This window comes from Zingiber officinale, chromosome 6A, assembly GCF_018446385.1.
Source record: "Zingiber officinale cultivar Zhangliang chromosome 6A, Zo_v1.1, whole genome shotgun sequence".
In the NCBI taxonomy this organism is placed as follows: Eukaryota; Viridiplantae; Streptophyta; class Magnoliopsida; order Zingiberales; family Zingiberaceae; genus Zingiber; species Zingiber officinale.
In genome coordinates, this window is record NC_055997.1 from 150,285,454 (window position 1) to 150,300,735 (window position 15,282).

At 37.9% G+C, this 15,282-nt stretch overlaps 2 protein-coding genes and 1 pseudogene across 2 annotated transcripts; all 3 read left to right on the forward strand.

The window, feature by feature from the left end:
- Window positions 1–2,508: 2,508 nt before the first annotated feature.
- Window positions 2,509–2,919, forward strand: LOC121995506 (angiomotin-like). Its single transcript, XM_042549232.1, has one exon. The coding sequence runs from the start codon at window positions 2,509–2,511 to the stop codon at window positions 2,917–2,919; it is 411 nt and encodes a 136-aa protein (XP_042405166.1).
- Window positions 2,920–6,810: 3,891 nt separating this feature from the next.
- On the forward strand, window positions 6,811–8,295 carry LOC121998761. The gene has a single exon (XM_042553801.1). It carries the CDS (start codon window positions 6,946–6,948, stop codon window positions 8,008–8,010), a length of 1,065 nt encoding a protein of 354 aa, XP_042409735.1. The 5' UTR covers window positions 6,811–6,945; the 3' UTR covers window positions 8,011–8,295.
- LOC121998762 lies at window positions 8,154–11,010 on the forward strand (annotated as a pseudogene).
- The last annotated feature ends 4,272 nt before the right edge of the window (window positions 11,011–15,282 follow it).

The following is a 15,282-nucleotide window of genomic DNA, read 5'->3' on the forward strand; positions in this document are numbered from 1 at the left end:
GAGCTACCGAGCCCTCTCCGACTTCTACGTCCAGTCCAGAGAACGAGCTACCGAGCCCTCTCTGACATAGTCCGGAGAACGAGCTACCGAGCCCTCTCCGACTTCGTCCGGTCCAGAGAACGAGCTACCGAGCCCTCTCTGACCTAGTTCGGAGAACGAGCTTCCGAGCCCTCTCCGACTTCCCATGCCAAGCTTCCATACTTGGACTTCTCCCGTGCCAAGCTCCCTGCTTGGACTTTTCCATGCCAAGTCTCCATACTTGGTCTTTTCCCGTGCCAAGCTCCCTGCTTGGACTTTTCCATGCCAAGTCTCCATACTTGGTCTTTTCCCGTGCCAAGCTCCCTGCTTGGACTTTTCCGTGCCAAGTCTCCATACTTGGACTTTTCCCGTGCCAAGTCTCCATACTTGGACTTTACCCGAATCAGGTCAACTCAAGTCGGGTCAACCAGGTCAACCTTGACCAAAGGTTGCACCCACAATCTCCCAAGTTTGTATTCTTGTCAAACATCAAGATACAACTTTTCTATTCTCGTCAAACATCAAAATACACCTCGAGTCAGGTCAACTCGAGTCGGGTCAACCAGGTCAACCTTGACCTAAGGTTGCACCAACAACTGAAAGGCTGCACCAAAGTTTGAAGAATGAAGACTTCTTCAATTTTCTTTCTATTTGTCGGTAACATTTTTATTTTCAGTTCTTATACTCAATTTTTGTAATCTATTTACAAATTGATAGTGATTACCCAACGAAAGCAATCGACAATCGCGGGCCTTGAAGTAGGAGTTATCAAAGGCTCTGAACCAAGTAAAAAAATCACCTGTGTTAACGTGTGCTTTTGCTTTCTTTATTCCGCTGCGTAACCTATTTTAAATTACGATTTTCGACAAACGTTATTCACCTCCCCCCTCTAACGTCTCTACAATCCAACAAATACCTGTGTCGAGGTCAGGAGCCGTGATCGATAGAGGTTGCTGTCCGTGTCAGGGTCAGGAGTTAGACTGGAAGAGGTTGTTGAGACCCAAGACTGAATCAAAGAGTCGAGTCAAACTTAAGTCTCGTTTAGACTAAGTTAACTATTTGGGAGTCATCAGTTCAAACTTTAATCTTGCGGAACACATGTGAGTCGCATAATTTCGCCACATCATATTCAATTTTGATTTTCTATATTATTTATATGCTATTCTTTACTTCAATATCTACCGGTACCAATATTCAAGAAATGAAATTAAGGTGGCGTTTGGTTTGGGTGCAGGAATAGGAATGAGAATGGATTTGATAAACTGGAATGAGAATGAATTTAGCCATTCCAATATTATTATTTAATTTATAAGCTGAGATTAAGTATGATTGTCAATACTGTTGTTTGAGTTTGTCAGAGGTTTGGAAATACAAATACAATAAATATCATATTTATTCTTAAAAAATAATAATATTCCTATATGGTTTATATATATTTTATCTCCAAAATTATTTCTATGTTATTTTATAATTATTTTCTTATTTACTATTCCTAATAACTTGAAATATATTTTATTACAGGTTTTAATTCCATATTCTATTTTTAGAAACATATTCCTAATAATTTGAAATATATTTTATTACCTTAGGTTTTAATTTCATATTCTATTTTTAGAAACATATTCCTAATAACTTGAAATATATTTTATTACCTTTTGTATCTAATTAAGTATCTTATTTAATTGAATTTTGTATTTAGTTGAGTATTTTCTTAAGTGTTTTAAAAGCTTTAAAGGATGTTTAAAATAATTTTCTAAAAGGATTTTTAACTGTTTTAAAATAATTTTGAAAGATTTTAAAAAGAATTTTTAAAAGGGTTTTAAAATAATTTTTAAATTTTTTTTTTCAAAATCATTTAAAAAATGTTTTAAAAATATTTTTTAAAGAATTTTTAAAAAGATTTTAAAAGAATTATTAAAATGTTTTTAAAATAATTTCTAAAAGTTTTTTTAAAAATAATATATTGTTAATTTAATTAATAGTTTAAATTTAATTAACATTATTAAACCAAACAATTTAAATTTCTATTATTCCATTCCTTTCCAAACCCTGAATCTCACTTAACTATTTGAGTTCAAATCCTCTTCCCCAATATCACCTGTCCCCGTGTCCCATTCATCATCCCAGCCCACTGCCGGCGGCCTCCGGCTGCTACCCCGATCAATACTATAACCCTTGGGGAAGGTGAACCCAAGGGGGTCGCCATCGGCACGATCGACGCCGGAATCCGGCCGGATCTGAGCAAATTTTCCTCTACCGTCGATCTAAGCCCCTGCTCTGATCCGACCGGATTTCGGCGCCGATCGTGCCAATGATGATCCCCTTAGGTTCACCTTCTCTAAGAGTTATAATATTGATCGGGGCAGCGGCCGGAGGCCATCGATGGTGGGCTGAGACGATGTGTGGGACACGGGGAATGGGAGATTTGGGGACAGAGGATTTGATTATTAACTATTTAAACCCCCTTTTCTTCCAACCCTACCATCCACCATGGATCCCGATCGCGATCGCCGCGTTGTGGCCTTGGCAAATGCCGCCAAGGCCTACTCAATCGCCGCCGTCACAGCCTACGAAGCTGAACGCCTCGGCGTCGGCCACCTCGGCGTCCACTCAGCTGTCGCTGCCGCTGCCGCCGCGTGCTACAAAGCTGTCGTCGCGTGCTGCGAAGCTGCAGCCGCCTGGAAAGCTGACGACGCGGCCTACCCAGCTGCTGCCGTCCCCGTCGCCTTCGCTGTCTCCATCGCCGCACCCGTCCCCGTCCCCGTCGCCGTCTCCGTCCCCATCGCCGCACCCATCCCCGTCCCCGTCGCCGACCCCGCTACCGACCCCGTCGTCGTCCCCCGTCTTCAACCCCCCGCCGATGCCGCCGTCGCCGATCATCCCCATTTTAGCTTTTGTTAGCTTTTGTGTGAAGTTGTTTCTTTAAGTTTTATCTTTTGTTATGTACTGAATTGCTTACTAGTTGTCAAATGCTCAAAGCTTAACTGATCGATAATTTTATTTCTTTTTTTTTTGTTTTCTTGCAGATATGTTTGAATGAATATTCACTGTGCTTTTTTGAAATTCCAAAGCATGCGCCTCTAATAAATATGGTTGAAGTTTATTGAGTATTTCCCTAGGTTGAAGATGTGTGGTTCTTGTGGGAGTTTTGTCTTGAAGGTAGCTAGCTATCTAGAGCAGCAATAATATTAGTAAATAATAGTAAACACACCATATGAATGGACCCTTAGTAATTAATTACTAAAATGATGGACAGTTCAGTGGGAAGGATAGGCCATTAGAAGGAAGCTCTGATGTATCGGGAGCACAAAGAATGGACCCTTAGTAATTAAATGCACAAAGATCATGGATAGGTCATTAGAAGGAAGTGTGGCTTCTGATGTATCGGGAGAAGGTACAAATAGAATAAACAGATTAACAAAAAGAATTAGTGCCTTTTTAGAAAATGAAATTGGTGTAGATGGTTGCAAACAACATGTAGTTGACAAAGACGTGCGACAAGAAGTACAATTGGTGTCGAATGTCGATGGATGTGTAACAACATACTGGAAGCGTGGATCCACTAGAGAAAAAGATTTCTGAGACAACTGATTATCTAAAAAAAATAGTTCCGTTACTTTACCAGCTCCCCTAATGTTAATCCCACGGATATGGAGGGAGATTCATGCAGGTACATAGGTCATAGGCGCATGACGGGATAAATCTCAGGTCGTCAGTTCCTGAGAATCGACTCCTGACCATTATGTCAGAGATATCATACGTCCACCGTCTGTGCTACGCCCTAGGGGTATGGTCTTTCACAAGCTAGAACAGAAGGTAGTGGGTATGGTATGACCTTTCACTCTGAAGAGGAAGCATTTAATTTCTATAATTCATATGCTAAAAGAAAAGGTTTTAGTGTACACAAGGGGCGTCTTTCTCGTAGAAGAGATAACTAAGAAACCTTGACCATTAGAGAGAACAAAATGTTTGATTCGGATTGAGTTCAAAGTAAACCATTGTAATGAATGGGTAATAAATAAGTTTGTTGAAGAATATAATCATCCACTTTCAAGCCCAAATAAGATACACATGTTGTGTTTTCATAGAAAGAAATTACCTATTGAACGGGCAGATTTTACTGAAGCAGATTACTACTATGGGGTTAAAACATCTCAAATGCATCATAATCATTCAAAGGAGTTACATGGCACAGAATATAATGAATTATATATGAAGAATCAGTCATCTTTGACCACTACAAAGCTTAGGTATCTTGAGAAAGGAAATGCACAGTTCGTTCTATATTTTCTGAAAAATAAACAGTCTAATGATCCATCATTTTTCTATACAGTAGAAATTGATGAAAACGAACGCTTGACCAAATTCTTCTGGGTAGATGGATAGTTTAAAAATGATTTTGCCTACTTTGGGGACGTAACCTTGGTTGTCTATGAACATATCTTGACCCCACGGGTTATTCGAGATGGTAAGTGATGATATGCTTGTCATATGAGGTCGTGGGGTCGAATCGTAGAATTGTCGGGGCGTAAATCCCCGGACCCTGTGTAACTTATCCCACCACCACTTGCCCTATCGGCTGTCGTGATTTACCTCCCTCTTAATGGTCTAGGGTCGGGTGCGGTGGAGACGCTGGGACGAACAATTTTACCTTTTTACCACATGTATGAATATACCTTTTGCAATATTTGTTGGTGTGAATCATTATAAGAAAATTGTTATATTTGGGAATGCATTATTTCTAGATGAGTCTGTAGGATTCTCTAAAAACAATTTTCACATATTGATGTGCTGAATTGTCCCAAGGGTTACTATCTCTTTCCCTCATGCATCCCATCGCTTTTGTTTATGGCATATATTAAAAATTGTTCCAAAAAATCATTCTGTGTTCAATCATGAACTCAACTTTCACCATGATTTTGAAGATTGGATATTTGGAGGTAGCTCTAAAGAAGTTATTGTTAGCTATGGGACAACTTGATTTCTAAACATGGTCTTGGAAGTAGTGTATGGTTGAAGGATTCCTACAGGAAATGGCCTCTTCCAAAATTTATACTTCGAGGCCTTAACTCAACTACGTGAGAAGGAACTCATTGAAGATTATGAATCTAGGCAAACTAAACCTGCTTTATTGGTTGATAACTGAAATTCTTACCTTTTCTATTTTCGGCAAATCTAATATCTTGTGCGCATTGAAAATGTAAACATCATATTTTTCATGGTTGATCTTTCTTTCTCTTTGAGGAATAGCAATTTCATAACCATTATGAGGTAGACCATTCAACAAACATTGTTATTTAAAATAAAAGTTATTATTTATCAATTGTTGAACTACAACTTAGTTATCTGTAGGTCGATACTGATGGCAACATTTACAAGTTGAGGATTCTATCAAGTTCTCATATATCTAGTTTAGTTCGCAAACCCACTTATCAAGACCATCTATAAGTGGTAGCATTTTGGTATGAATTATTATTTTGTTGGATTATAATTAAGCTTTTATCGGCTCTAAAGCTCTGCTTTTTGTTCTACATGATGACCAGGGTAGAAATTCTATTACGTGGTTTTTGAATATACAAGAAGTATGATTTGACTATTATTAGTAGTAATTTTATTATTTTTTTCATTGAAGTATAACGTCATTTTATGAGCAGTCACTCAAACATACAGAATAAAGATGTGTTTGTTGCTAATGTAGCCTTTGTGATTTCTTTATTGCTAATGTAGCCTTATTTGATTATGTCTAATCTAATATTGTTTTTGTCTTTTCCTAAATAAAAAGCAAAAAAAAAAAAATTCTAATGATCATTGACCAGACGTGCCTATTGACTTCTCATTACATTTGACTGTCACATCAGTCAATTTAGTGCAATGGTATATATTGGAATAAGACTAACTAAGGTGATTGATTTTGATCCCTAATGATATAAAATCATTTTAGATCTTTTCATAACTCCTATCTTTTGGATTTGCTATCGTTTAACTTGTGGGAGCTACAAAAACCTAACAAAGGAATTGAGTTAGAGTTTTAAGTCAAATTTAATAATTTCATCTTTCTTATGTGTAAGGTAAAATAAAAAATACTCTGGTATACAAAACTCCCCTCAATGCATGATCCTGAGGAAGATATATTGTTTTATATTATAGTAATTTTACTGTTACGCAGACTATCCTTCTCCCTCATGTGTAAGGTAAATGGAGAAAAAAAGTTTAAGCACTACTTGGAGCGGATCCCTACATAAAAGATGAGCAATCACTTATTCTTTGTTGAGATATAAAGGCTAAGCTATGTTATTACGACTTAAAAGGAGAGACAATGTCATTTAATCCAGAAAACTAGATGAAAGCTACAACAACACTAACAAAGAAAATGAAGTTAGCGCATGGTTAATTATTTTCAAACCAAAAAAATATTATATTGTACTTTTTTTTCCTTAGAATAAAGAAAAAAATTTTATTGGTTGATCACTTTATTTAGTTGAACATTGTTTTCTGCATCGTTTGAACATCACACCATATTTATGCGATATGTTATGTGAGAGAACTTTAAAAAGTAAGTCAATTAAAGTTTTAAAAATTTATGAATATAAAGAATTAGTATAAATGAAAGTAATTTTTCATACAATATATATTAAAGTTTATTGATATTATTATTATTATTTTAATTTCAAAATACAAGGGTGAAGACTTATATTCATGGAAATAAAGGGCTAATTTACAAAAGTAAATTATTAAGATTGCTTTGGGCTTTCATATGGGTTCGTCCAGCGCATATAAAGCTGCTGTGGGCCACAATCCCTTTCGATCTCAATCGATCTGCAGCAGTAATTTTTTTTTTCGCTAATTTTTTTTTCTGCTTCTTCGCATCACGATCGCGTGCCGCCGTGCTCAATCTTCAGCAGTAAAGCTTCGATCTTGCCCTAAATCATGGCGACTCTTCCCAATCTCGCGCAGAGAGCGAAGAAGCCACTGAGAGCGCAGCGGAGAGGAGGGGCGGTTGCTGTCGGATTGCTGGCTCTTCTTCTCGTCGGCATGATTCTTCTAGCCACCTCCATGAATTCTAATGGTTCGGCCGGGTCACTGACCCAATCTGATAGGAAGAGCGAAAGGAATCATGTTGTTGCTGTTGCATCTGTTCGATCCCAACCTACCGCAGAATTCGTCAACAAGACCGAAGTCATATGGCAAATTCCCGAGTCCCCCAAGGCCGTCGTCTTCATAGCTCACGGTTGCAACTGTCGAGCTGCTAATTTCTGGGATCGATCCGCTCATTGCCCGCACTGCGTCGGCCTTCCAGAAGACAGGCTGATTGTCCTCAATGCTCTAGGTCGCAGGTTCGTCGTCATCGCTGTTTCCAGCCTCGGAAGATGCTGGTCTATCGAGAAGGACGTCGGCATTGCTAAAGGGATACTACAATCGTGGATTGAGAACCACGAGCTCCAAAATCTTCCTGTCACAGCTCTGGGAGCTTCATCTGGTGGTTATTTTGTTTCTGCGCTGGCAAAGGAGGTGAATTTTAGCAGCATAGCGCTCATGATTTCAGCTGGGGTGTTTGGTTCCATGGGCGTTCCAGTTGGGTATCCTCCCACTCTCTTTGTCCATATGCCTAAAGACCTGCGTGCAAAGAGGCTGATAGAGAAGAACATGGCTTCGTTGAAGAAGAAGGGTGTATCTGTTAAGGAGGTCAGGTGTCTGGAGTTCCCATTGACTCGTACGCTTTTGACGGAAAGGATCCCTGGTTTGGATGAGGCAGTATCTGCCAGTGTATTTGAGTTGTTTCAGGAGAAGGGTTTCATTGATGAGAGGGGATATTTGAAGAACGATGGACGAGCGACTCGGTGGAAGCAAGCTCTTAAGGAAAAGGATCCCTCAATGGAGAAGTATGAATGGCTTGATCATATAGAGGAGGAGTTAAATCTTGCTTTTGCATACCATGAGATGACCAGCTTGCCTATTGGTGATATTCTCGACTGGTTTGAATCGCACATGTAGCCAGTGGCTGTGTAGTAAGCTGAAAGATATTTTGAGTTTGGACATCCGGCAGAAATTTACCAGTTGAAAACACTTTCTGGTGTCAAAATATCAAGAGTTTCAAAATGCTGTATGAGCATCACTGTAGTTTGATCTACACCAGGTTAATTGGAAAAAATATACTTGTTTAATTGCAAAGGCTTTATCTTTATTTGACTCTGTCAGGATTTGGATGATATGAATATAGAGATCATGAGGAATACCTTGTACAAGGCCTACCTTGAAGATTTCTATAACTTCTGTTAGGTAAACAATGATGACATATCACAATATCTATGATTGAAAAAGATAGTTTGTTCTACTACTTTTGGCTTAAACTGTTACGTCAAAACAGAAACTAGGTGGAGCAACTGCTGAAATCATGTCCGATCTTCTTGCATTTGAAGCTGATAAAAGGGCTGTCAATATTACTATAAATAGGTGAGCCAAAATTAAACTTCAGATTATTCAAGTGGTGACCATGTTCATCGTATTGTTTACCCAACACATTAAAAAATTTGTAAGCATGAGATTTTTTGTTCATTAATTGAGGGCTTGGTTTTACAGCATTGGCACTGAGTTGACTAGAGATGATCGCCGGAAGCTTTATTCTAATTTCGGTTTGTTGTATGGTTTTCACCCTTCTATCATATAATCATTTAGCTTGTATTGGTTGTTTGCACTTTTCTTATAGATTTTTTTTTTCTTTACAGATATCCCTATGGCCATGAAGAACTTGCTATCTGTGAGAATATTGACCAGGTAAGATAGTTAAATTGCTTGTCGAATTAGATAATCTATCTCCAAAGTTTGAGTTTTAGGAAAAACTAATTTCTTTTATTTATAACACTCCCACAGAAGTTCGATTGGGCAGTTCGGCTGGATTTGCCTAAGTCCAATATGCCCACTTGGGTATAATATAGGGCATTGACAAGATCCCAGGACATGACTTGTTGTGATACTATTTTAAGCTATAAGGAAAAGCACTTGATCTATATTATTGTGTTGGTCTTACCATCCATTACATTTTTTTGATGAAACACACTGACCTATCCTAGAAGACCAGAATTCAAAGTGTTGAGGAACCAATTTCAGTCCCAGACTCAAATGGCCATGCACTAATGCCAACTTGTGCCAACACAAGGTATAGGTCAGCATAGGTGAATAGCGCTGACTGGCATCAATTATTTATAGGGAGATTAAGTGACAAAAGAGGAGAGGGAATGAGTGTATCAATTGCTATAATGCCATGGTAGCTAGGATATGTTAGAAAAGAAGCTTACCATTCATCTCAGTCACCACATATTACTTGTTGAGCCTTCCTTAATTCCTTTTCATCAACTTTGCCATTTGACAGTCACTGTCAACAAGAAACAAGACATCTAATTTGATTTTGCATTATATTACACCATTGTGTTGCATTTTAATGTAGGTGGGGAATGGTGACATCTCATCCAAAAAGTGTCAAAATCACTCATATTCAGATGCATATTGCCTAAGTTGTATTAGTATCGAAAAAGGCCAATCCGCTCTTTCTTGAAATGTTAGTCATCTCATAAAGATCTAGGGATAAAAATATGTTAGTCATCTCATAGAAGGAATAGAGAAAGGGATGAAAGAAGTTATTTAAGTTGCACGAAGGAATAGGTATTGGGAAAGAAATAATTCTTGTTGTGTTTAATTGGAGAGAAGTATAGAAGCCTAAATTTCAGTTGGGGACTAAATCGTGCCTATCTGTCAAGGACCAGTTGGCATTTGTTGGTCAACCAAGAAGGCTGGTTTTTCTTCCTTCCAGTTCCACTCTAATTTGGTGTAGACAATATAGCTTGTTGGAAGGAAATAAATTGTCACTTTCTTTCTCTCTCATTTAAAGCAAGCACACCTTAAACATGATTGCATTTATATTTTTGTTTCAGGTCCGTGGTGTGATGGAAAAATATCCGCCATACCAGTCCATTTTTGCCAAGATATCCTACGGAGAAAGTCAGATGTTGGACAAAGCATTTTATGAAGAGGAAGTAAAGAGGCTCTGTTTGGCTTTTGAGCAGCAGGTAAGCATCATCCACCAATTGCTTGATAGGATAGATTAAAACTGATTTATATCATCGTTGCAAATCATTAACTAATAAAGATAGTTATTCATTTTAAGATTGTGTGGCTTGCCTGATCCACCTGACTCTGAAATTTTTTGATTGAGTCTAGATGAATTTAGTCAATTTGCTTGCTCTCTAATTTTGTATTGACAAAAGGATATCACTAACTTTCCCCTAATTCCGATGTTTGTTGTTTATGTTCAACTTCTCAAACTTTTCCACCATCTTTGTATCTGGAGGATTTTGTTGATCCTTTTGGCCAAAGACACTTCTTTGACATGGCTATTTTATTCAGAGGGTGTGGTTTCCTTGATTTTACACGTACTGTGATTGCTCATACAACAGAACTTGGTTCACAAGAATCACACTGCATTTGTGTTAATAATCCAATTTGCTCGATATATGAATCTCTCATGGAATTGTAAGTTTGAGATAATTGAATTTTCTTCCTGTTTTCTTAAAAATACCAAATTGCAGAATTCTCTCTACATACTTGTTTAATGGACGTTGTTCTTTTTGGATGAACTAATTCACCAGTTCTAATCAATTCTCACAATAAGTGCAGTTTCACTATGCGGTTTTCTTCACTTATATGAGATTGAGCGAGCAGGAGATAAGGAATCTGATGTGGATCTTGGAATCGTAGCGCAGAATCAGAAGTCCAGAATCCATGATAGTGTGGTCTTCATTTTCTGAGTGCTAAATGAGAGCACAAAATTATGCCTGGAGATGCTCCTTCCATCATTTAATTCTCTTGTTATCTCTTTACTTGCCTGAAACCATGCTACATGCATTGTTTTTATCAGCATAACGTGTGTGGCACTTAAATTTGAAATATAAAATAAGCTGTAAGTTGTATTAGAATGGAATGTGATGCCTTTCAAATATAGTGAAATTTTGAACAATTTGAGTTTGATGTTTGCCTTGTGTGGTAAAAGGCGATTCACTCGCTCCTAGTGCCTCAGGCAATTTGTCCTTAGGTCAATATGGAAGAGGTAAATCATGGATGACTACTAGTCATTAATACAGTTGGTAAGATACAGAGGGAGAAATGTTCGGACACATCAAATTTTGATCTCAAGACCTCATGTGATAATCTTTTATGTCTTAATCATCGATTGTCAATTTGATAAAGAAAGGACGATGAATCAAATATTCTTGGATAATATATACATAGCCACACACATACATTTTATCTTAGCTTGTTAATGAAGATGTAACATTTTATCTTTTTACGATTTTTTTTTTGCTAGTATCGAGACGTATATTTTTAATACTAGGCAAGTTTGATAACAACGTTCAAGGAGATTCCCTACTAGAGTTCAAGGAATGGGGTGATCTCGAGTTGATACTAGAGGTGATCTTTTTTATATCATTCTACTTTGTGGCAATTAGATGAGAGGTAAATTTGTTCATATTGAATGTCATTTTCAATTTCTTTATTTATAGGGGGCCGTCTTCACTGACAGCACTAAAATTGAAGAAGATTTCAGGGAAATAGATTTTTGCAAGGTTTTCTCTATACCCAAAATTCATCTAATATTTGATGCTTGTATCATATCTTTCTTCTGTGTAAGATGTCGATTACCTAATTAAGGTAGAAAAATGCTCTCCCTTTATGCTACATTTTCTGATTTCTCAAATGCATCTATTGTCCATCTACCATAATTCTCACAAGCTTTTATAGGGATGCTTGACCTGTTTCTGTTGTAACCTTCATTGACTGGAAAATTGAAAAAATGACAACTTACTAGGTGCTATTAATATCTAAGAATGAAGTTGTTTATGTAACTGATTTTGTTATTCCCACATATTGATGCAAAAGAACCAGTTGTTACCTCAACTACAAAATGATATTGTGTCAACAAGATAGCTTGCCTTTGATATATGGGGAAAATGTTGGGTAAAATATGCTACCTTTTGTTGCGGAAGACTTCTGTTCACTAGAGAAACAATAGCGAAAGACTTCTGTTCACTAGAGAAATAATAGCTATTCGTAGCTTGATAGAACATAATTTTCAGCTTGTGGCCCCAGCAAAGCTACCCCACCACCTTGTGGAACTTGAAACCGATCTCTCTGAATTTATGATACCTAGCTGTGTATGTGTACTCCGTCATTTAGTTTGAACATAATGAGTGGGTGTTGATTTCGGTGACCTTTTTCTGCAAACAGAAATACGACTAGACAAGATATCCGCACTACCAATTATGCAACCTCTGTTTTTCATCTGAACATCACATTACATGTTTCTATCATTTGTATATGGAGTTTGAATGTAGCCGGGGGATCTTATCACATCCAATTTTTGTAAGAAAATTACCATTAAGATATTGATTATGAAGTGACCAAAAGTTGGTACGTGTTTACATTTATATCATGTAATACTGCTTTTGCCTCATATTACTGAATCCTCTATCTATGACTGCATAAACCACCTATAATATTAAGCTTTGTATTGGTAATTGTCATATTATTATCACAAGTTGTGATATTTGCCTTGGGTCTTTGTTTCCGACAATGATGTCACACCCCGGGGAAGTCCTTGTCAGAGAAAATTTTGGTAACATCTCCCTTGTACGGGTGACAATCTGAAACTTAACTACATAGCCCTCAGGGCTCACAATCATCGGCTAACATGGGAACATATATCATACAATAATAAAACAATCCACACAGTTAATAATAAATCAACCTCCGGCTGACTACACAACCACGCAGTTTATAATAATACCTACACTACAACGAGGAAAACCTTCGCAACAGAAAACATGAGCATCATACCCGAAGCACGATATAAAATCCATAAATACAAGAATTATACATCATAAGTATGTAGACATAACAAAACAAGGCAACAAAGAAAGTCCGAAACCAGAAAGTCATCTCGACACCTAGTGGGGGACTAGCGACTGGAACCTCTTGACAGCTTCAACCTGAAATAGGAAAATAAAGTAACAGGGTGAGTCCAACACTCAGCGGGTATCAAACGGGCATGCATAGTACAATATAACCAATAATAATCATCATGTCGTACAGTCTCCTGGACAATAGCTGGAAATGCAAACTGAAAAGATAGGAGAAACTGTCCTCACTAGGACCTCCTATCTTGACATAAAGGTCGTCAGAACAAACTCACAATGTCTCCTGTATGCATGTCAATCATATGCAACCACAGAAATGCAGCATCCAATATGCAACAATCACAAGCAATAAATGCAATCTATGCATATGATGCAAAATGTCCTGGTCACCCCTGACGCCAGTCAGCCATCTCACACGCGATAGCGAGACCGAGTTGGTAGGGCTATGACAACTGTGCACTCTGGCATCACTGCTCCTGAGTGACCGAGTGGACATGATGCTATCGGAGTACACCTATCCTCCTACCCCAAACATAGTGGAGGAGCCTAAGCTCTCATCTTCTTGTGTCATAGTCAAGGAGAGGGATCTCTGGCCACTATCACGCTGCAGCCTACACTACCCATGAGCGAACCAGCGGAGTCATTGACAGAGCAACCTGCTACAACACACCCTGCCTGATATACCACTAACCCATGAGTAGCTGTGTGTACAGATCCATGTAACTGGCGATGTGCTCAACAATAATGGAGCTGACAATCGCTCAGCATGCAATCATGCAAGATGGTGCATGTCACTAAGCATGTAAATCCTGACGATATCCACCTCCATATAGTATGTATCAAAAGGTAAATAGATCAAAAATGATCTAAGTACACAAGTCGGGTATGACATATAACTAGTCTTGTACACAATAAATCATGGTATATCCTACCTCTATGAAATAATCAAGAGGGTATAAAACATAAATGCAGAACATATAAAAGTATGTAACAGGTATCATGTAGTGACATACCAAAGCAATAATAAACATAATCATTACTAGATGCTATAACCTACTAAGCATATCAAAATGACATTATCAAAAGAGATAAGTCAAGGTACCCGCCTAAAAAAATGGAGATCGTGACCAGATAGATCCCATGTCGAGACTTCCGTCTCGAATCAGAGTCCTGCATCAAAGTATTTTATTTAGCTAAGTTCCTTTGAATTAATTAGCTAAATAAATCCCCAAAACTAGTTAGGGAAAAACTCTAATCGATGTACGATCATTGATTAACCACCCATCTGAGTTAAACATGTCGAGAAGAAGGGTGGAGGCTCGACACAGAATCTCTCCTTGGCCGAAAGTAACTCCGAGGGAGGAAGAATCTTAGCCGGTGGTGAGAAGAGGAGAGATGTTGACGGCGGCGTGCAGCTCGGAAGGGGATTCGGGCGGCGTCGCGAGAGAAGAGTCGGGGAAGGAAACGGCGAGGAAGAAGATTAGGGCACGGTAAAAAAAATAAGAAAAGAAAAAGAAGAAAAAGGAAATAAATAAAACTTAGGTTTTCCTTTATTAAAGTCTAGGTTACTTCCTTAATCAACTCTCATCTTAGGGTATTTCTAAACAGGTTTTTCCAAAGCCTATAAACTCATCCCCTCAAAACACGTCATACGAGCTCTAATTAAATCTAAGAAAATTCTAAAATTTCCTAAAAATTTCATTAAGAATATTTGCCTATAGACCTTATTATTTAATTAATATTTGATGCAAAGAGAAATGTTTGAGCAAAGGTTTGGTGTTGTGGACTGAGATTATTTAGTTTACCATTTCTTTTTCTCATTCAGGAAGCCTTAGATTCTGCCTTCTTTCCACTAAATGGCGCGCTTTTACGTGGTCCAGAAAACAAATTCTCTTTCAACATGTCACCTGTAGTTCTTGAGCTCCTAAATTCCATGTGTGGCATCCCTACTTGTTCTCGCGTGCTCATGATATTGAAGAGAGCCTCACTAGATTGTGATGCTTGCATACTCTGAATACTCACTTTATTAATCTTCTCTGACAGCACATTCACAGGACTCTGAATAGTCACTGTATCAATCTTCTCAGCCAATGCATTGACATGACTACCAGCAGAGGAACTAGGAGCACCCTTGTTATTACCAAAAAGAAATAAATTAGCAGAATTAAGGGTGCGTTTGGTTTGCATCGTTTTCATTTTCATTTTTTGGAAAACGCGCGTTTTCTAGAAAACAGAAAACGACTTTTTGTCATTCTCTGTTTTTCTAGAAAACGATAGCCAATTTTTTAGAAAACGCGCT